At 36.9% G+C, this 23,142-nt stretch overlaps 1 protein-coding gene across 10 annotated transcripts in view; it reads right to left on the reverse strand.

Annotated features, from left to right (window-relative positions):
* CYP39A1 (cytochrome P450 family 39 subfamily A member 1) overlaps positions 1–23,142 on the reverse strand; it is a 103,053-nt gene that overhangs the window by 17,017 nt on the left and 62,894 nt on the right. For 4 of the 10 annotated variants that reach the window (XM_518518.7, XM_003311351.4, XM_054685875.2 and 1 more), the window contains 2 exons: positions 21,231–21,326; positions 20,274–20,362 (listed from right to left, as the gene is read on the reverse strand). In XM_518518.7, the coding sequence (XP_518518.2) occupies positions 20,274–20,362; positions 21,231–21,326 (185 nt within the window). The other 6 variants (XM_009451396.4, XM_009451394.4, XM_009451393.5 and 3 more) reach the window with 4 other exon arrangements.

Raw genomic sequence — 23,142 nt, forward strand, 5'->3', positions numbered from 1 at the left:
TATATATACACACACATACATATACGCACACATATATACATGTACCCATATATACACATACACACACATTGTGAAATGATTACCACAGTCAACCTAATTAACATATCTGTCACCTCATGTGGTTACCCTTTTGTGTGTTTGGGAGAAGTGGGGGTGAGAAAACTTAAGATCTGTTCTCTTAGCAACTGTCAATTGTACAATACATTATTATTAATTATAGTGACCATACTGTACATTAGGTCTCCAGAACTTATTAATCTTGTAACTGAAAGCTTGTACTCTCTGCCTGATATCTCCAATCCCCCAACCCCTGGTAACCACCATTCTACTCACTGTTTCAATGAGTTCAAATTTTTAGATTACACATATAGATGACTTTATGTAGGATTTGTCTTTCTGTGTGTAGCTGATTTCACTTAGTATAATGTCTTCCGGGTTGACTCATGTTGTTGCAAATGGCAAGATTTCCTTTTGTAAGGCTGAAAAATATTCCATATATATATATAACTTTTTTTATCCATTTATCAATCAACACTTGGGTTGTTTTAATATTTTGGCTATTGTGATTAATGCTGCAATGAGCCTAGGAGGGCAAATATTTCTTTTGAGATACTGATTTTGTTTCCTTCGGATATATATCCAGAAGTGGAATTGCTGGATCATATGGCAATTTTTTTTAAATGCTTGAAGAACTGCCATACCGTTTTCCATAGCAGCTGTTCCATTTTACATTCCCACCAATAATGCACAAAGGTTCCAATTTCTCCACATCCTCACCAACACTTGTTATTTTCTTTGTTTACAGTAGTCATTCTAATGGATATGCCAACTCAAAAATATATAGAGATGAATCTCTAAGCAAGAGGTTTTGTTTGGAATATATAAGGAATAGAATTGCAATTCAGGGCACACACACAGACTAGGGTGGCCTCTGTTATGCTCACAGAACAAAGAAATGGTTAAGGTTTACTGGGGCAAGGGAAGGTTATGCAAATTGTTTTCAGAGAAAGTTCACTGGTGCTGGCAGCATCTTACAAGAGCCAGTGAGCTCTGATAGGTGAGTTTCAGCAGTTGCCAGGTGGGACTTGTAGTCTTGAAATTATGGTTAGGTCCATGCAGATCTGGATTGAGCTTATAAGACATTAAAAAAAAAAAAAAAAAAAAAAAACAGGTGTATGTAACCTTAGCGTTTTTCTCATGGCTTCTTGACTCATTTTAGTTGGGTATGACATAAATGACTTCATTTTGTATAATCAACTTTCACGGGTATAAGGTGGTATTTCAATGGAGTTTTGATTTGCATTTCCCTAATGATTAGTGATGTTGAGCATCTTTTCATGTGCTTACTGTCCATTTGTGTATGTTCTCTGGAGAAATGTCTATTTAAGTTCTTTGCTCATTTCTGAATTGGGTTATTTTGTTGTTGAGTTTTAGAAGTTCTCTATGCATAATGGAAACTAATACCCTTATCAGATATGTAATTTGCAAATATTTTATCCCATTCTGTGTGTTGCCTTTTTGTTTTGTTGATACTGTCTTTTGATGCACAAAATTTTTAAATTTTCATAAAGTCCAATTTTGTCTATTTTTCATGTGTTGTTTGTGCCTTTGGTGTCATATCCAAAAATTAATGCCAAATCCAATGTCATAAAGCTTGTGCTCTGTTTTTCTTCTAAGATTTTTATAGTTTTAAGTATTTATTTTATTTTGAGTTAATTTTGATGTATGGTATTAGGTTATAAGAGTCCAACTTCATTCTTTTGCATGTAAATATTTAGTTTTCCCAGCACCGTTCATTGAAAAGACTGCCCCTTTCCCATTGAATGGCCTTAGCATCTTTGTCAAAAATCATTTGACCACATATTCCAGGGTTTATTTCTGGGCTCTCTATTCTATTGTATTGGTCTACATGTCTATCTTTATGTCAATAGCACACTGTTTTAATTACTGCAGCTTTGTAGTAAGTTTTGCAATCAGAAAATGAGAGTCCTCCATTTTGTTCTTCTCTTTCAAGATTGTTTTGGCTACTTGGGGTCCTTGAAATTTTATATAAATTTCAGAATAGGCTTTTCTATTTCTGCCAAAAAAAAATAAGTAACATCATTGCGATTACATTGAATCTGTAGACTTCTTTGGGTAGCACTGGCATCTTTAACATTATTAGTCTTCCAATCCAGAAACATGGGATATGTATCTATTTACCTATGTCTTTAATTTCTATCAGCAATGTTTTGTAGTTTTCAGTGTATAAGTCTTTCACCTTCTTGGTTTAGCTAATTCCTAATTGTTTTACTCATTTTTATGCTATTATAAATGGGATTGCTTTCATAGTTTCCTTGTCAGATTGTTCAGTTAGTATATAAAAATGCAATGGATTTTTTGTGTGTTCATACTGTATCCTGCTACTTTGTTGAGTTATTTATTAGTTCTAACAGTGTTTTGGGGGCAGTGGATTGTACATATAAGATCATATCATCTGTGAACAGTCATAATTTTACTTCTTCCTTTCCAATTTGGATTTCTTTTATTTCTTTTTTTGCCTAATTGCTCTGGCTACAACTTCCAGTACTATGTCAAATACAAGTAGCAGAAGTGGCATCCTTGTCTTGTTCCTGGTCATAGAGAAAAGTTTCTAATCTTTAACCATTGAGTATGATGTTAGCTGTGGGCTTGTCATATATGGCCTTTATTATGTTGAAGTACTTTCCTTCTATACTCGATTTGTTGACAGTTTTTTATCATGAAAAGATGATAAATTTTGTCAAATGCTCTTTCTGCATCCATTGATATAATCATATAATTTTTGCTTTTCATTTTGTTAATGTGGTATATGACATTCTTCATTTGCATAGGTTGGACCACCCTTGCATCCAAGGGATAAATACTACTTGATCATGGTGTATGATCCTTTTAATTTGCTGTTGAATACAGGTGCTAGTATTTTTTTTTTGTAGAAGCTTTGCATTTATGTTCATCAGGAATATGGACCTGTAGTTTTCTTTTCTTGTAGTTTCCTTGTCTGACTTTTGTGTCAGGGTAATGCTTTGTAAAATGGGTTTGGAAGTGTTCTCTCTTCAATTTTTTCTAAGAGTTGGAAAAGAATTTGTACTAATTCTTTAAATGTTCAGTAAAATTCAGAAGGGAAACAGTTCATGGGCTTTTCTTTGATAGGAGACTTTTAATTTGTGATTCAATCTCCTTACTTGTTGTTGGTCTGTTAAGATTTTCTATTTCTTTATAATTCAGTCTTGGTAGGTTTTATGTTTCTGGAAATTAATCTAGTTTTTCTAGGTTATCTAACTGGTTTTATTTAAATGCACATAGTAATCTCTTATGATCCTATGTGTTATCTGTTGTCCTCTTTCACTTCTGATTTATTTGTCTTCTGTCTCTTTTCATCAGTCTACCAGAAGATATATCATTTTTCAAGACTTAATTTTTTAACTGAAAAACCTTTTTGTTGACTTTTTAAATTGTTTTTCTAGTCTCTATTTCATTTATTTCTGCTTTGAGGTTTATTTCCATATGTCTGCCAACTTTGTGCTTCATTTGTTCTTCTTCATCTAGTTCCTTGAGGTGTAAATTTACATTGTTTATTTGAGGTCTTTCTTTATTCTTAATGTAGGTGTTTATCACTATATACTTCCCTCTTAGAACTGTGTTTGATGCATTCTGTAAGCTTTGGTATGTTGTTGTGTTCGTTCATTTGTGTTGCTATGAAGGAATACTTGAGACTAGGGAATTTATAAAGAAAAGAGGCTTATTTGGCTCATGGTTCTGCAGGCTGTACATGAAGCATAGTGCCAGTATCTGCTTCTGGTGAGGGCCTCAGGAGGCTTACAGTCATGGAAGAAGGTGAAGGGGAGCTAGCATGCAACACAGGGAGAGAGAATGCAAGAGAGAAATGGGAGAGGTTCCAAACTCTTTTTAACAATCAGATATTGCAGTAGTTCATTGCCACAGAAAGGCCCCAAGCCATTCATGGGGGATTTCCCCTCACTATCAAAACACCTCCCAATAGGGCCACCTCCAATACTGAAGATCACATTTCAACATGAGATTTTGAGAGGACACACCTCCATACCATATCAGATATGTTTCCATTTTTACTTGTCTCAAAATGTAAACAAAGTATTATGTCTTCTTTGGCCCATTGTTATTCAGTAGTATGTTGTTTAATTTCCATATATTTGTGAATGTTCCAGTTTTCCTCCTGTTATTGATTTCTAGTTTCATAACACTGTGGTAAGAAAGGGCACTTGATATGCCTTCAACTTTCTTAAATTTTTTATGGTCTACTATATGACCTATCTTGGAGAATGTCATAGCACTAGACATAGGTGCTTGAGAAGAATGTATATGCTGCTGCTGTTGGATGAAATGTTCTGTATATGTCTGTTAGGTCCATTTGGTCTAAAATGTAGTTCAAGTCCAATGTTTCCTTATTGATTTTCTGCTTGGATGATCTCTCTATTGTTGAAAGTGGGGTATTTAAGTCCCTTACTATTATTGCATTGATATTTATTTATCCCTTCAGTTATGTTAATATTTGCTTTGTATATTCAGGTGCTCTGATGTTGGGTACACATATATTTACAATTGTTTTACCCTCTTGATGAATTTATCCCTTTATCATTATATAATGACCTTCTTTGTCTTATTTTACAGTTTCTGAATTAACGTCTAGTTTGTCTAATCAGAGCTAACCCTGCTGTCTTTTGGTTTACATTTACATGGAATATCTTTTTCCATCCCCTTCACTTTCAGCCTATATGTGTCCTCAAGGGAGCATTTTATAGGCAATATATAGCGGGTATTGTTTTTGTTTGCTTTTTTTTTTTACCAATTCAGTTATTATGTGACTTTTGACTACATAATTCAATCCATTTACATGCAAAGTAATTAATTATAGGTAAGAACTCACTATTGTCATTTTGTAAAAATTTTCTGTTTTGTAGTTCCTTAGTTCCTTTGCTCCTCTCTTGCTATCTTCCTTTCTGATATGATTCGTTTTTGTAGTGGTATACTTTAATTCATTTCTCTTTATCTCTTGTGTGTCTACTATAGCTTTTAGCTTTGTGGTCACTATGAGTCTTACAGAAAACATACTTATAGCAATATATTTTAACCTAATAAAACCAGTACTACACTGTACTGCATACCTATCCAAGGGTGCACTCAATTTAACTTCATTTGCCTATGGAAACTCTACATTTTACTTCTCTCCTACCCCCACATGCATTATATGTTTTTGATGTCACAATTTACTGCTTTTTATATTATCTATCTCTTAACAAAATATTGTAGCTATAGTTATTTTTCATACTTTTGTGTTTAATCTTTTTTTCTGGAGTTAAAACATATTTATATAACACCATTATTGGAGTATAATATTCTGATTTTGACTATATATTTACCATGACCAGTGGGTTTTATACTTTCATGCATTTTTATGTTATTAATTTGTGTCCTTTCATTTAAGCTTGAAGAAGTACCTTTAGCATTTCTTATAAGGCAGGTATAGTAGTGATGAACTCCTTCAGCTTTGTTTGTCTGGAAATATCTTTAACTCACCTTCATTTTTGAAGGACAGCTTTGCCAGATATGATATCATTGGTTTTCAGAATGTTTTTTCTTTCAGTAGTTTGAATATATCATCCCATTCTTTTCTGTCCTGTGAAGTTTCTCCTGAAAAATCCAATATAGTTTTATAAAGGTTCTCTTGTATGTGACAAGTCACTTTTCTCTTGCTGCTTTTAAATTTCTTTGTCTTTGACTTTTGGCAATTTGATTATAAGGTGTCATGGTGAAGTTCTCTTTGGGTTGAACATGTTTGGAGACATTTGAGTTTCACAGGTGTAAATGTCCATATCTCTCTCAGGGTTTGGGAAAATTTGAGCCATAATTTATTTAAATAAGGTTTCTTCCCCTTTCTCAATCCTCCTTCTGAGACTTTTATGATGCATACATTGGTTTCATTATTAATGTCCCTTAAGTCCCATAGGTTTACTTTACTCTTTTCAATTTTTTTCTCCTTAGTCTGGATAATTTCAAAAGACCTATCTTCAATCTCAGAGATTCTTTCTTCTGTTTGGTTGAGTCTGCTGTTGAAGTTCCCTATTGCATTTTTTCAGTTGATTCACTGTATTTTTCAGCTCCAGGATTTATGTTTGCTTTCTTTTGATCTTTCCATCTCTTTGCTTCACTTCCAGTTTTATTCATATATTGTTGTTATGATTGATATTATTGAGTTCTCTTGTATCTTGCTGAGCTTCTCTAAAATAATTATTTTTAATTCCTTTTTAGGAAGCTTACAGATCTCTAATTCTTTAGGGTTTTGCATTGGAAAATTATAGTGGTCCTTTGGTGATGTCATTTTTCCTTTGTGTATGTGTTTATGACCTTGCAATGATATCTGTGCATTTGAGGGAGCAGTCATCTCTTCAAGACTGATGGGCTGGATTTGTGGGGAAATGCTTTCATTTGTGGGTGACTGCTATGCTAAGTGAACAGGATGTGGTGGCATAGTCTGTGCAGTTCCATCAGCTGTAATCAATATTTGACAGGACTGTGGGGATCCTCAGTGGCCAAGGTTGTAGATGTATTTGAAGGCAGCAGTAGTGATGAAAGTTTTAGAGGGCCTTAGTGTCAAAGATTGCTGTGGTCCTCCTGCTATTCTTTTTCCTGGGGCCTCCTAGGACACTGTGGGGAGTCCTAGCCAAAGGGATCCTCTTGGTGCTGGGTCTGTCACAAGGGCATGCTGGTAACCACAGTAGCACTGGTTCCAGGGCACAGGCATTTTTGTGGCAGTGGTGGTCCCAGTATTCAGCACATAGGTGATCAGAGCAACATCAGAGCCAGAGTCCTGGGCTCAGGAGTGTATAGAACATCTACGGCACCTGGAGAACAGGGCCATAATTCTATAGCAGTGGGTGTCATCAGTGTCTGAGACAGGCATTTGACAGTCTTAACTGATATAACCAAAGTAAATGAAGCTAAGCCCTTTAAAAAAGCACAGGTTATTTAGAAAGCAATTAACTTATATGATTAGGAAGTGCTAATACAAGATTTCATGGAGTTCAATAATTCTTGAAAGAAAACTCTTGCTTTTAAGGGAATTATATTACTGAGGATACTTTTGGTTGCAAGGAACAGAAAACACACATCAGACTGATTTCTATACTGAAGGAAATGCATTGCTTTATGTATATGAAAAACCTGTGGCTCATGCTGGCTTCAGGAAGAGATCATTCCAGCAGCTCAGTGATGTTGCCATGGAGTCAGTTTCCTTCTACTGCTCTGTTTTATGTTATCAGCTTCAGCATAATATTGTCTGCTTTTCTAGTCTCAAAATAGCTGCACCAGTTTCTGGGGTCAAATGTGTCTTTATGAAGATCCTGGAAGGAATGATTATTTTTGACCCAGAGGTCTCAATAGAAACCCTAGTAGTTAATTTTCCTGCTTAAAACATCTGCCAATACCTAAACTAGTCACTATCGTAAAGGAGAGAGGGGGCAGGGACATCATGTGCTGATTGTCTTAGGGAAGTGTTCCATCTCTACAGAGCTGGGAGTGGAATCAGTGCTTCAGAATCCCCATGGATATCCAAGTGAAAATTAAAACTATTAGAAAGCGAGGAGAAGGAATTAGGTGATGAGGAGATAATAACCTATGGACAATATTGTAAAACAGCAGTTTTAATTCTAGTCCCCTTTTCTTAGGAATGAAATTTCTTTTGAACATTAGAGATACCTAACTTATTAAAGAGCAGTCATTCAGTTAAGATGAGATGAGAAAGTCCATGGGAGAAAAAAGGGATATCCAACCCTAAGTGGCCTTTCTTTCTCTCCATAGATACATATCCTGCCCAGGTATTCTGTGCACAGGATGGGGGCTGGAGATCTATTTTGTAAATAAAGGAAAAGGGTGTCATCCTGAAATTTTTGCTCAGAAATAAACACAGTTTGTTTTAGAATCACTTTGGTCTAAGTATCAAAAATCACTGTTAATTTTTTTAGGGAGCCAAGATGGCCAACTAGATACAGCCAGGAGGAAATTCTCCCACTGAAAGAGACTAGACTATCAAGGAGACCAGCATACTCTGAACAAGTCTTTGGAAAGAAGGCATGGAGAGTGGACACAAAAAGGACAAAGATCATAGGCCGAAAGTAGAGAAAGTTGGGAACACTGCAGGGGGTTGCCGAGCACCAGGACTCATTTCTGGGCCCAAGAGCCTCCTAAAGAAAGGGTAAGTGAAATAGGCATGGAGTGGCTCACCTTCACCATGGGCTTCTGAGATCCTAGCTATGGAAGATCCCACAACTCCCATGACATTTGAGCTGCTAGTGATAATTGCCTGGAGAGTTGGTGGAAACAGAATTCCAGCCTGGAAAGAGCCCAGAGGGTTTGACATGGTAATGTCTATAGTGGAGCATGGCCATGGACACTCATCCCACAAGGCTCACCATACTCCTTTAGGTGACTTTAGCCTTTGTTAGCTGCTGGACCTGGAGAGAGTGGGGTTGTCTTGTCCATGCAGTCTGATTTGAGCACACCCCAGTCTGCTGGCCTCTCTCAGGGTCCCTGCCTGGCTGCAACCACATGCAGCCCAGCCTCAATTGCCCAGCCAAAGTGCTTGTCAATGGCCACCACGATAGTTGTTTCACTGGCAGATGCTGCATACCCATTGGAGCACTTTTGCATCTTGCCAGTGTGCACCCACGTGCAGCCTTCCCACATTGATGTGCACTCACTCATAGCATCCCCCTGTCCCCACCTCACTGGAATACATGCACACAGGGGCCCACCACTGCCCTGCCAGAGCACTTTTGCCAGAAGCTCCAGTCAAGTGTTGTTGCCAACAGACTGGAAACACCTCAAATGCTCCAGCACAGCCTGTGCTTTAATCTCAAGGGGCCCCAGAACAAAGCTGTGGGCCTGCTCCCAGCCCTCCTGGGTTAGAACACCCAGTCCAGGAGTGATGAGCTGAGCCTTGGGCCTCTGAAAACATCCAGATATGAAGCCAGTCAACTAAATCCAACTTATACCACAGCCAAATCCTCAAGGGCATTGTATTAGTCCATTCTCACATTGATATAAAGAAATACCTGAGACTGTAATTTATGAAGAAAAAAGGTTTAATTGGCTCATGGTTCAGCTGGCTGTTCAGGAAACATAGTGGCTTCTGATTCTGATGGGGTGGATATGGCCGAACTTCAGGAAGCTTCCAATCATGATGGAAGGCAAAGGGGGAGCAAGCTTCTTACGTGGCAGGAACAGGAGCAAGAAAGAGATGGGGGATGTGCTACACACTTTTAAACAACCAGATCTCACAACAACTCAGTCAGTATTATGAGGACAGAGCCAAGAGGGATGGTACTAAATCATTCGTGGAAAACATCTCCATTATCCAATCACCTCCCACCAGGACCTGCCTCCAAAACGAAGGATTCCAATTCAATATGAGATTTGGGTGGGGATGTAGATCCAAACCATATCAGGTATCAAAGAATATAAGAAGCAAAAAGTCCCATCCAAAAGATTAAAAGAACATCAGCTCACACAGATGAGAAGGAACCAGTGCAAGAATTCTGGCAACTCTGAAAGCCAGAGCATTTTTTAACCTCCAAACTACCACATTAGCTCCCCAGCTATAGTTCTCAACCAGCCTGAAATATCTGAAATGACAGATATAGAATTCAGAATCTGGATGGCAAGGAAGCTCATCAAGATATAGGAGAAGGTTGAAACCCAATCCAAGGAAAACAGTGAAATGGTCCAAGAGTTGAAAGATGTGATAGCCATTTTAACAAAGAACCAAACTGAATTTCTGGAAATGAGAAATTCGCCACAGGAATTTCAGAATGCAACTGGAAGCACTGATAACAGAGTAAACCAAGTTGAGGAAAGAATCTCAGGGCTTGAAGACAGCTCCTTCAAATCAATGCAGGCAGACAACAATAAAGAAAAAATAATTTATAAAAATGAACAAAGTATTTTAGAAATATGGGATTATGTTAAGAAACCAAACCTACAACTTATTGGCATTCCTGAAAAAGATGGAGAGAGAACAAGCAACTTGGAAAACATATTTCAGGATATTGTCCACAAAAATTTCCTCAACTTCACTAGAGAGGTTGACATGCTCATAAGATTCTCCAAAGTCAATGCAAAAGAAAAAATCTTAGAGCCAGCAATGGAGAAGGGGCAGATCATGTATAAAGGAATTGCCATCAGGCTAACAATGAAACTTTCAGCAGAAACCTTACATGCCATGAGAGATTGGGGGTGTATATTTAGCATCCTTAAAGCAGAGAAATTCTAACCAAGGACTTCATAGCCAACAAAACTAAGATTCATAAGCAAAGGAGAAATAAAATCCTTTTCAGACAAGAAAATGTGAACAGAATTCATTACCACTAGACCTGCCTTACAAGAGGTCCTTAAGGGACTACCAAACAGAAATCAAAGATCGTTATCTGCCGCCACAAAAACACACTTAAGTACATAGCCCACTGACACTATAAAGCAACTACACAATCAAGTCTACTTAAGAACCAGTGAACAACACGGTGACAAGATCAAATCTTCACATACTGATATTAACCTTGAATATAAACAGGCTAAGAACCTCATTTAAAAGGCACAGAGTGGCAAGCTGGATAAAGAAACAAGACCCAACTGTATTCTGTCTTCAAGAGGCCTATTTCACGTGCAATGACACCCAAAGACTCAAGGTAAGGGGATAGAGAAAGATCTATCAAGCAAACAGAAAATAAAAAAAGAGTAGGGGTTGTTATTCTTACTTCAAACAGAAGAGACTTTAAACCAACAATGCTCAAAAAGGACAAAGAAGGGTGTTACATAATGATAAAGGGTTAAATTCAACAAGAAGACTTAACTTTCCTAAATATGCATGAATCTAATGCTGAAGCACCCAGATTCATAAAAAAAATTCTTAGAGGCTTATATTGATACTTACATACCACACAATAATAGTGGGAGACTTTAACAACACACTGACAGTGTCAGACAAGTCATCAAAGCAGAAAATCTAACAAATATATTCAGAACCTAAATTCAACACTTGACCAATGGACCAAACAGACATCTACAGAATACTCTACCCAACAACAGAATATACATTATCCTCATATGCACATGCCACATACTCTAAGATTGACCACATGCTGGGTCATAAAAGCAATACTCAACAAATTCAAAAAACCAAAACCATACCAACCACACTCTCAGACCACAGTGCAATAAAAATAGAAATTAATACCAAGAACATCTCTCAAAACCATAAAATTAGATAGAAATTAAATGCTCTGCTCCTGAATGACTTTAAAGAATGAAATTAAGGCAGAAATAAAAACAAATACTTGGAAATGAATGAAAACAAAGATACAATATACCAGAATCTCTGAGACACAGCTAAATCAGTGGTAAGAGGAAAGTTTACAGCGCCAAATGCCTACAACAAGAAGTTAGAAAGATCTCAAATTAACAATCTAATATCACCTATGGGAACTAGAAAACCAAGCACAAACCAACCCCAAAGCTAACAGAAGAAAATAAATGACCAAAACTGGAGTTGAACCAAAACTGAGATGCAAAAATCGAGATGCAAAAATCCATACAAAAGATTAAGAAAACCAAAACTTTGTTTTTTGAGAGAATAACTAAGATTCATAGACCACCAGCTAGATAGATTAATAAAGAAAAAAAAAGAGAAAAGATCCAAATAAACACAATCAGAAATGACAAAGGGGATATTACAACCAATCCCACAGAAATAATTTAAAAAACCCTCAGAGAGTATTATGAACACATGTATGCACACAAACTTGGAAACCTAGAATAAATGAATAAGTTCCTGGAAACATGCAGCTTTCGAAGATTTTACCAGGAAGAAACTGAAATCCTGAACAGACCAATAATGAGTTCTGAAATGGAATCAAAACTCGTTATTATATTATAATCTAACAACCAAAAAAGCCCTGGAATAGAAGGATGCACAGTTGAATTCTACCAGATACATAAAGACGAGCTGGTACCAATCTTGAAATTATTGGTACTGAAATTATTCAAAAAAGTCAAGGAGGAAGGACTCCTCCCTAACTCATTCTATGAGGACAGCATCACTCTGATACCAAAATCTGGCAGAGACAATGAAAAAAGAAAACTTCAAGCCAATATTGCTGAATAACATACATGCAACAATTCTCAACAAAATACTAGCAAATTGATTTCAGCCATATACCAAAAAGCTAATCCACCATACTTTCTATCCCAGGAATAAAGTCTACTTTAGAGTAAATAAAACTTACTTTGTTTACTTTATTTACCTTGGATACAAGATTGGTTCAATATAAACAAATCAATCAATGTGATTCATCTCATAAACTAAACTAAAAACAAAAAATACATGATCATCTCAATAGATGCAGAAAAGGCCTTCGATAAAATTCCACATTCCTTCATGTTAAAAACCCTCAACAAACTAGGCATAGGAGGAACATACCTCAAAATAATGAGAGCCATCTACAATAAACTCATAACTGACATCATGCTGAATGGGCAAAAATCGGAACCCTTCCCCTTGAAAACCAAAAGAAGACAAGAATGCCCAACTCTCATACTCCAATTCAACCTAGTACTAGAAGTCCAAGCCAGAGTAATCAGGCAAGAGAAAGAAATAAAAGGCATCCAAATAGGAAGAGAATAAATCAAACTACCTCTCTTCACAAACGATATGATTCTATACCTAGAAAACCCTACTGTCTGTCCCAAATCTCCTAAAACTGATAAATAACTTCAGTAAAGTTTCAGAATACAAAATCAATGTGTAAAAATCAGTGGTATTTCTATACACCAACAACACCCAAGCTGAGAGCCAAATCAAGAATGCACTCCCATTCACAACAGCCACACACATAAAATACCTAGGAACACAGCTAACCAGGGAGGTAAAATATATTTAAAATAAGAATTACAAAACACCAAGGAAAGAAATCAGATATGACACAAACAAATGGAGAAAGTGTTCCATGCTCATAGATAGGAAGAATCAATATTGTTAAAACGGTCATATTGCACAAGGAATTTAAATATTCAATGCTATTCCTATCAAACTACCAAAGTCATTTTCCACAGAATTGGAAAAAACTATTCTAAAATCCATATGGAACCAAAAAAGAGCCCAAATTACCAAAGTAATCCTAAGCAAAAGGACAAAGCTAGACACATCACATTACCTGACTTCAAACTATACTACAAGGCCACAGTAACCCAAACAGCATGATACTGGTACAAAAACAGACATATGGACCAATGGAACAAATTAGAGAATCCAGGAATAAAGCTGCACACTTAAAAACATCAGATCGGATAAGTAAGCAATAAAAACAAGCAATGGGGAAAAGATACCCTGTTCAATAAATGGTGCTGGGATAAACTAGCTAGCTATATGCAGAAGATTGAGACTGGACCCCTTCCTTTCACCGTATACAAAAATCAACTCAAGATGAATTGAAGACTTAAATGTAAGACCTAAAACTTTAATGGCTGTAAAAGAAAATCAAGGAACTACCATTCTGGACATAGGCCTTGCCAAGGATTTCATGATAAAGTCTCCAAAAGCCATTGCAACAAAAAAAAAAAATAGACAGGTGGGACCTAATTAAACTGAAAAGCTTCTGCACAGTAAGAGAAACTGTCAACGGAGTAAACAGACAATCTACAGAATGGGAGAAAATATTTGGCATATGCATCTCACAAAGGTCTAATATCCAGAATCTATAAGGAACTTAAATCAGCAAGCAAAACACAACTCCATTTTTAAAAAAAATGGGCAAATAATATGAACAGACATTTCTCAAAAAAAGAAATACACATGGGAAACAAGTATATAAAAAGCTGTTCAACATTACCAATCGTTAGAGAAATGCAAATGAAAACCACAATGAGATAACGTCTCACATCATTCAGAACGGTTGTCATTAAAAAGTCAAAAAATAACAGACGTTGGTGAGGTTGAGGAGAAAAGGGAATGCTTATACATTGCTGATGAGAATGTAAAATAGTTCAGTCACTATAAAAAGCAGTTTGAAGATTTCTCAAAGAACTTAGAAATACCATTCAACCCAGCAATCCCATTATACCCAAAGGAATATAAATGATTATACCAAAAATACACATTCATTCATACGTTCATTGCAACACTATTCACAATAGCAAAGACATGAAATCAACCTAGATGCCCATTAACAGTGGACTGGATTTAAAATAATGTGGGGCCAGGTGCAGTGGCTCATGCCTGTAATCTCAGCACTTTAGGAGGCCAAGGTGGGAGAATCGCTTGAGCTCAGGAGTTCAAGACTAGCCTATGAAACATAGTGAGACCTTGTCTCTACTAAAATTTTTTTTTAAATTAGCTGGGCACTATGGCATGTGCTTGTAGGCCCAGTGACTCAGGAGGCTGAGGCAGGAGGATGCTTGAGCACAGGAGGTTGAAGCTACAGTGAGCTATGATCACGCCAGTGCACTTTAGCCTGGGCAACAGGGCCTGTCTCAGAAAAAAAAAAAAAAAAAAAAGAGAGAGACAGAGAAAAGAAAAAGAAAGTATGGTACATAGTAACACCATGAAATCCTGTGCAGCTATAAAAAGAATGAAATCCTGTCCTTTGCAGCAACATGGATGCAGCTGAAGATCATTATCCTAAATGAATTAATACAGGAACAGAAAACCAAATACAGCATGTTCTCACTTACAAGTGGGAGCTAAACATTAAATACACATGGACACAAAGAGGGAATTGTTGTGGGTGGAGCATGGAAGGGGGGTGAGGTTCAAAAAACTACGTATCGGGCACTGTGCTTACTACCTGGTTGATAAATCATTTGTATATCAAACTCCTGAGACACTCAATCTACCCATGCAACAAACTTGCACATGTACCCCCCTTGAACCCAAAATAAAAGTTGAAAAAGAAAAAAAGATCACTCTTGAATTGCTGCTTCTGTTCTTCTGTTCTTGACATACTTATGTCTTAGCTTCATAATGAAGTATCAAAATGAAATGGCCAGGAAAATAATGACTGCAATTTTGCCAATGGTTTCTATGCTCCTTTGAGTGACTCATTGCTCCTTTGCAAAGCAGTGAGAAGAGAGAAGCATGGCTAAAAATCAATAAGGATTCTGATAACCTGGCTCAGAGTCTCAGAATTAGCCACATTCACCTTTCCCACCCTCATTCCTAATCCTCTTTTATATACTCTCCAGGATATGTGCACACTCTTGTGAAAATGTTAGGAAACAATTATACAAGTAAATACAATTCCTTTAATTATATTTAACAACTAGAGCTGAGGGGATGCATTTGTTTATGGAACAAATTCCTCAGAATAAATTGGATTTTTAACTTGTCATTAAATCTATGGGGATTTAAATTTGCTCATTCCTTAAAAGCAATCAGCTATTTCTAAGTATAAAAGGGAGAACGCTACTAATAACACTTCTCAAATACAAGAGTGTGCAGATACTTTACTATATAAGGCACAGCTTTTAAAATGGCATTATCTTTAACATAAATATATAGAAAAAGATGTGCTCAGAGCATCATAAGTCCCAAATATATCATCGCCTTGCTATCACTAACATATAGGTATATTATATTCCTATAAGCACTTAATTTTTTCTTCCCTTGAAGTTTGATACTGCTGCATCTTAGGAAGCTGACCTTTCTTTTAAGTTGTTTACTGATTATTCTAATCTAGTCCAAAAGCCTTTTCTAATCCCCCTTCCTCCAAATTCTTATGGCAGTTGTTACATATCTGAGTCTTCTGGCATTTGTCATGTGCCATCTTAAGCTGTTAAGTAGGGCTTTTTTTTTTTCATATGGCTATGTCTCATTTCCCCAACCACATTATAACCAATTCAGAAATGTTATGAGTCTTTGACTCTTCCCAGTTTTTAACAAGGTGACTTGGGTGGGAATATAACATCCTAAAGGAAAGGGGCTTCATCTGATTTGTTTTCCATGATAACTCCCAGAACCCTAACCTGACACATAGCACACACTCAGTAAATAGTTATCAAATAAAAGAATAATTGTATTAATACTAGATGCTCAAGAGATGTTTGGTTACAAACAGTACTACTAAATTACTATTAGATGGACCTCTGATTTTAATTAATTTTCCAATAGATGTGAGATTTTCATTAGGAATTCAAGACAAGCCCATGACTTTGTGGCCTAGGACTCCCTAGAATACATGAAAGACCCAAACATACACAAAAAGTAAAAATCACACTTTCTATTCCTGAGGAATCCATGCTTCATTTTAACTTCTCAAGTATTGCAGCCTTCCTCTTATTACACTCTCTTCTTATCCAAGCATGCCTTTATAAGCAGATTAATCTTGCCAAAGATCAGGGCTGTTGTTTTACACTGGAGTTTAAGCCATATCAATTTGCACAATGACACAGCAAATCAGGCATCCTCTTGCAGGAATTAGAACCAAGGAAAATCAAGCTTGTTGGTTTTGGTGTGTGTTCCAGGGGACAGGTATAGCAAGCACATCCCTAAGATCATCAACTCTCAGAGGTGCTCACTCAAAGAAGTTTTCCCCCACACTGAAAACCCTCCGTCTTATTTCTCCATTTAAATCGTATAGTTTAATGTGAGACTGTCTGCTATAATGAGACTCTTCACTTTGCAAGCTACAATTTCTGAAGAAGTCTGGTGGTTCATGCTGCTCTTTCCTGTTTGTTTTTCTGAAACAAAACAAAACAAAAATAAATCACCAGACTTCTCCAGTAGTAGAATTACTAGAAAGATTTTCTTCCATGTGCTACAAGGAAGTGCCTCGCAGTGGGATCCTGCTCCAAACCTACTTTCAGAACCCCCACGAATACGAAGAGGAACCACAGTTCTTCCATTCTGATTTTTGGTTGTTATCCCATGGCAGCACCGAGTACATACTGACTTAAATCAGCAGAACCTTCTGTGTTTGCTTGTGAGAGGGGTTCTCATACCACCTCAGTGGCTTGAACTCCAAGAAGTGACAGCTGCAAGGCCATAAGAGTGTGTGTTCATGATGAACTTTGATCATCAGCCATATTACAGGCAACTTTCTCTGACTCACTGAGTATTTGGTGCATGAGAAAATAAATTGGCGCCTGGAACACAAATCAAGAACGAGTGCAATTTTCTGGGGATTACAACTAAGGATTTGTGGGATTAAATTTCTAGTGCAAAAAAAATCTACCTTGGTATACATTGTCCAAATGAAGTCATTTGCTTTCCTGAACAATTTGCTATTTTATTTCTCTTTAGAAACAAAACATTTCATGCATTGGCTGTTTAAAATAAGTAATAAGTAATAAGACAAAATTAAGGACATTTTAAAACAGAAACAGTAGAAAACTAAACTTGATGAGGTTTCTTAAATAGGTCACATGTATTCAACATTTATATTTAACTGGTAGATTTTGGTTAAGTGATATATATATTTTGACACACTCTACTTTCAAAGGAAAACTTCAGATCTTGCTCCCAGACTCTCTCTCATTCCTGATTTCTGTATTTCCACCACCTCTACCAGACACCTGAATTTAAAGCCACAGTCCACCTCAAAGCCTTCCTCTCACCTGACCCCGGCTTCTAATCATCTTCCAAATCTGGTAGATTCTACCACTCCATGTCTCACACATAGAATATTAGCATAACCATATAACCTAAGTCATGCTTCACATGAATCCACTCTGCCCAAAACCTTTTAGTTCTTTATTAGTGCCATGTGAGATGCATACAAACTTATACATCAGGTATTAAGGGGCCTTTTCAATTGGGCCAGTGTACATTTTCAGCCTTACTTCTCACCATTGTAATCTGGTCCCAGTAACAGTAAAACCATAAGGCCTTAAGCCACATGCCTCTGTGCTTAGTAACCCTTTGCTCATTCTGTTGTCTCAAGCTAAAAGGTCTCCCGCCACTTTCCCCAGGAAATCTTCTGAGAGCATCTTGACCAGACATATCCTTTCTCTTGAAGCTCAGTGTGACACTTTGGCATCTCCCGACCAGAAATCCTTGCAGTTATTTATTAATTGAATGTCCACTTTGCCCCTACTAAGTTGTTTCTCATGTGGGTTGAAACATGTCTTACTCATGCCCAAAGCCCCTATGGTAGCCAGAGCACTGCCTTGCACAGAGTAAGAGCTCAGCGTGCTCTAAAAATACGTAGTTTCTGTCTAAAGAAGATACTATTGATTGAGTTACAGCATCATGGTTCCCTTTATTATACCAATTACTTTCAAACTCAAAAAAATGTCTGTTAGCCTCAAATGTCATCATGGAAGGTAGTAATAGCGCCTCTTGGAAACAATAGTCAACAGGTAATCCTTGACCATTGGCCCATACTACACACTTCATTGCAAGACATTTCAGTCATTGGTTTAAAATACTGCTAGCTCCAGGTCAAGGATGATTATAATAAATTATTTAGTTGCTATTGGTATAGATAGATAGATAGATAGATAGATAGATAGATAGATAGACAGACAGATAGATAGATATAGTGATATAAAGAAACCTGAAAAAAGTAGCATCTATTGTTTTTAGAAGAGCTATTCTTAGGACATTGACATTTGGTATGTGACAAAAACAAAAAATTTGTTATTGGCTTAAGAACTGCTTCTGTAAAGTGAAAATAATATGAGAGGCAGGATGAGCATGATGGGTTTTTGTTGCTAATGTTGTTGTGTGTTATATGATGTCCCTAAAGTAACTGATACTCAATTATAATGTTCAGCTTTGGAGTTTTATGGTGGGTATGTCAGTATATGGTGGGTATTCAGCTCCAAACAATGGAAACATCAACTAAAAGTGACTTAAAAAGTAAGGACACTTATTATCTAACATAACAGGAAGTAGACAAGCTCCTCAAAACTGATGAATTCAGTGACAAAATAATATTACCGAGATTCCAGGGATTCAGGCTCCTACTATATTTCTGCTCTGCCATCTACAGACTGCACCATCATACAGCTTATTCCTCTTGAACTTGCTGCTAGTAACATCTGAGGCTGCATGCTTCCTTGTTCATATCCAGTGGGACAGGATGAACGGGGCCTCATCCTGAAGAAGTCTCTCCTTTCACTCTGTTTGGCCAGTTTAGCTCAACTTCCTACCTCAGGACAAGCAGCTCATCAAAACACCAGGCACCCATTTGCTTAGGCTTAGATTTCTAGAATAATGTCTAAAATGAGGATAGAATTTCCATGATTGGCTATGACTGATTAATACTATTTTAGGGGAAGCGTAAATTACCAAAATCATACCAATACTCTAAACACATGAAGAATGGAAGGATGGAATGGATACTGCGGAGCAATTAATAACTGCAAATATGGACTGGCATTATTGTTCAAATAATGAAGAGGACTGACTTCAAGAAACTACAATTTTTTAAATATAAAAATTTAATGGATTTCTACATTCATTGAGTGAGATTTTGTCATAAACAGGTACTGACGTTTCCCCTACAGAATCATCCCCAATGAAGAAATGTGACATATTTAATGTAGATTGTAAATTCTATGAAGTCAGGGACCATGTTGGTCTTCCTCAGTGCTCTCTGAAGCTTAGAAGAGGGCCTGGCACAGATGAGATGTTCAAAACCTTTTCTGCTTGAACAAATAAAGATAACAATAACTTTCATTAAACAATGGACACTTGCATTAGAACAGGGTATCACACTGAGGAGGAGGGCTGGGTGTCAGATTAATTTAACTATAAAAGGTATCAAAAGAAAGTTTTCACAAACCAAACTAACACCATAGACAAAAACCACCTAGTAAGTGCCTGCTATGCTCCAAGCCAAAGATTTTCTAGAACCCTAGCAAATATCCATGACAATGTCATAGTAAAAGAAATATAATTCTATCTTTGTTTTTAAAGAAGGTAGCACTCGAACCACTTCCAATTATGTTTGTGTGAAAGCTGACAATTTGAACCATAAATGCTGCTTTGATGTGGCATCTGGCAAGTGTAATGTTCTCTTCTCATAAGGTCCTCTATAAGAAGCCACTTTAGATATTCCCAGAGAGACACTGCACAGGACCACAGATAAACCAGACAAAATGTGTTCTTCTGGATTTCCCTATAGTTTAAATATATATATAAAGAGATTAAGCCAAAGTTGTTCCCCTCTGAGCCATCATCTTTCTGCAGACTTTCTGGATAAATGTGGCCCAGCTGTCTCACTGACCTTGCAGGACACTGGAACTTCCCGCTTCCAAATGCCATGAAGCAGTCCAAGAAAGAGTGCTTCTCTAAATTTGCCTTTTTCCAACGTTCCTGTGGGAAGAAAACATTTTTTTTTCCAAATCAGCCTTATATAAATAAGCTTAACTTTATTTCTCTAGGCTAAAAATGACCTTGTACAGCTAATCCTTGCATATAAAGTTGCAGGGTTGTTGGTAATTTTTTCCACCCTGTTATTAATATTAGACACAATTGTGTTTCTGGAACATGAACTTATAAATAAAAAGGTTTTTAAAAAATTCTGTTAAGTGGTAAATGTAAATGATAAGGTAAATCAACCACAGAATTGACCTAAGAAGAGGAAGAATATTTATAATAAGGTCTCAGGCTCCGTCATAAAATTGCTCTTGGTAATAAATTCAGTAGTAAGACACTGACATCCCTGCCTGTTGGAAAAAGCTTGGGATGCAGAATGAATGCATCTGGATGCCATTTTTGACAGTTTTACCTAAAGGCAGAGAACAGACTAAATGACCTCTTAACATTCTGTTCGGCCCTGTAACTTTCCAGTTCTAAGAAACAGCAGATCACGGTTTTAATTTGCTTTATTTGTATTTTTTTGTACTCCTTGGAAACCAATGACAGAAGCAATTGCCTGAAGAACATGAAATAAGTCTTCTATCAAAAACAGGCTTATTTACTTGAACATGCCCTTCTGGTTTCATGTAAAATGTATTTTAAAGTTAGAGAAGTTTACTACAAAAAGTTTTCTAACTGATTTGTAAATGTTGCAGTATCTATATTGCAAATCTGTTCTGTACTTTGTAGTCAACTTTGTTCTTAGTTACGAGAGAAATATGGCTGCTTAATTATATAGTCCTAATTAATTTCTGAATTTACCCTTCTGAAATAAAAAGAAATTAAAATGAAAGAATAATATATACTGAAAGAGATAACTTACAGGTTTGAACAATTCAGGCTCAGGAAAATACTTTGGATTTCTATGCAGCCAAAATGGAGACAACATCAACAAGTCACCAGAAGGAATGATGTAATTCTATAACAGAAAAATCAGCTGCAAATCAATTTTTTGAAATATACTTTAAAGAGAATTTGGGCCACTAAAAATAATGCTACAATTATATTGTGATGAAGATATACCTTTTATAATTGAATGTGAGAAAATCTAATTTTTAATATCTATATAATTATATAATATCTAATTATAAATAATATAAAATCTAATAATATAGTATCTATATAATTCTGATTTCCATATACATATATTTGGTTACATAGAGGAAATTATATAATTCTGATTCACATGTACATATATTCAGTTACATGGAAGGAAATATTAGCTAAATGTCAAAATTTTAGAAACTAGTATAAGTCCATTCTAATGTAGCTTTTGATGTTTGATATTAGGGTTTGTGGCCAGAGTTCTTGAAGGCAGAAACTACGGTGGAGGCTCAGGTTATGAAACAGAAAAATTGGACTCTGAGACAGGGACAATGGCCATGGTAGCACTGAGAAGAGGGGCAGAGGATGTCCTGTTCTTGTGGATACTAATGACAGTGTTAGAGCAGGGGCAGTGGACTTTTCTTTCCTCAGTCCAGCACCGGTTATTAGGAAAGAAACAAATGAAAAATGACTGGTTAGGAAGACACAGGAAAAGGCAAGTGTTGTGTATTCGTTTGGTTGGGTTTGTGTTTGGGGTCACAGTGCTTGTGGAAATGAGGATAAACAATGTGTTTCCTCAGGTAGTCTACATTATCCTTCCTGATTCATATGACAACAGATTTTCATGATCTATAAACTATACAAAGAACTAAAACCCATTTCACAAAATCTCCCTATCATCACCATGTTCAGGAATCACAGGACAAAGAGATCTCCCAAGTTTTATAATTGCTAGATAGCTACCAACTTTACTAAGGTAAAGATATTTTATTAGGTAATTCCCACTGCTCATCATCATAAGCCACATCTATTTAACCCTGTATAATTCTGAAATGTCCTCAAGATATTTGAAAAACTTTTACTTTAGGTTTACTTATCCAAAGCATAAACACCTTACAATTAAAAATATGTCTTCTGCTGGGTGTGGTGGCTCATGCCTGTAATCCTAACACTTTGGGAGGCCTTGGTGGGAGGATCCTTTGAGCTCAGGAGTTTGAGACCAGCCTAGGCAACATAGGAAGACCTTGTCTCTACAAAAAAATGAAAAATATTAGCTGGGGATGATGGTGCACCTGTAGTCTCAGCTACTTGGGTGGTTGAGACAGGAGGATTGCTTGAGCCCAGGAGGTTGAGGGTACAGTGAGCTATGATTGTGCCACTGTACTCTAGCCTGGGAGACAGAGTGACATTCTGTCTCGAAGAAAAATAAAAATATGTCTTTTACTGGTAGCTATGAGTGGAGTATGGGTAGGGATGTCATCATTTTTTTAACCCAGGAGAACCCCTGTTTTCTCTAGTGGCAGCTGAGTATTGCTTGAGATTTGGCAATTTCAGAACCAGGAGAGCTGGAGAGACTCAAATCCAAGACTGGGAAGACAGTGAAGCTTTTGTAGGTACCCTCTATCATTTTAAAATAGAGAGACCTGTGAGATCCCAATCCTGTCAGTTTTACTTCCATTGGAACTGAGGCTAGAGAGGTCATTACTGACTCTGGAATCAGCCACAGAGGGCCGTGATGTGTATTTGAGAGCAGGGTTGGGGGCAGCACAGGGATGGGCCTTCAGTCAGGACAACCACAGCCCTTCCCCTTCCCACCGCAAAGTCCTCTTAAGTTGCTGTTGACCTGTGATCATGACTTGGAGGCTGCTGACTGTTGTAGCCTACAAAGCAGGTTAGCAAAGGGAGGAGAA

Source organism: Pan troglodytes, chromosome 5, assembly GCF_028858775.2.
Source record: "Pan troglodytes isolate AG18354 chromosome 5, NHGRI_mPanTro3-v2.0_pri, whole genome shotgun sequence".
NCBI lineage: Eukaryota > Metazoa > Chordata > Mammalia > Primates > Hominidae > Pan > Pan troglodytes.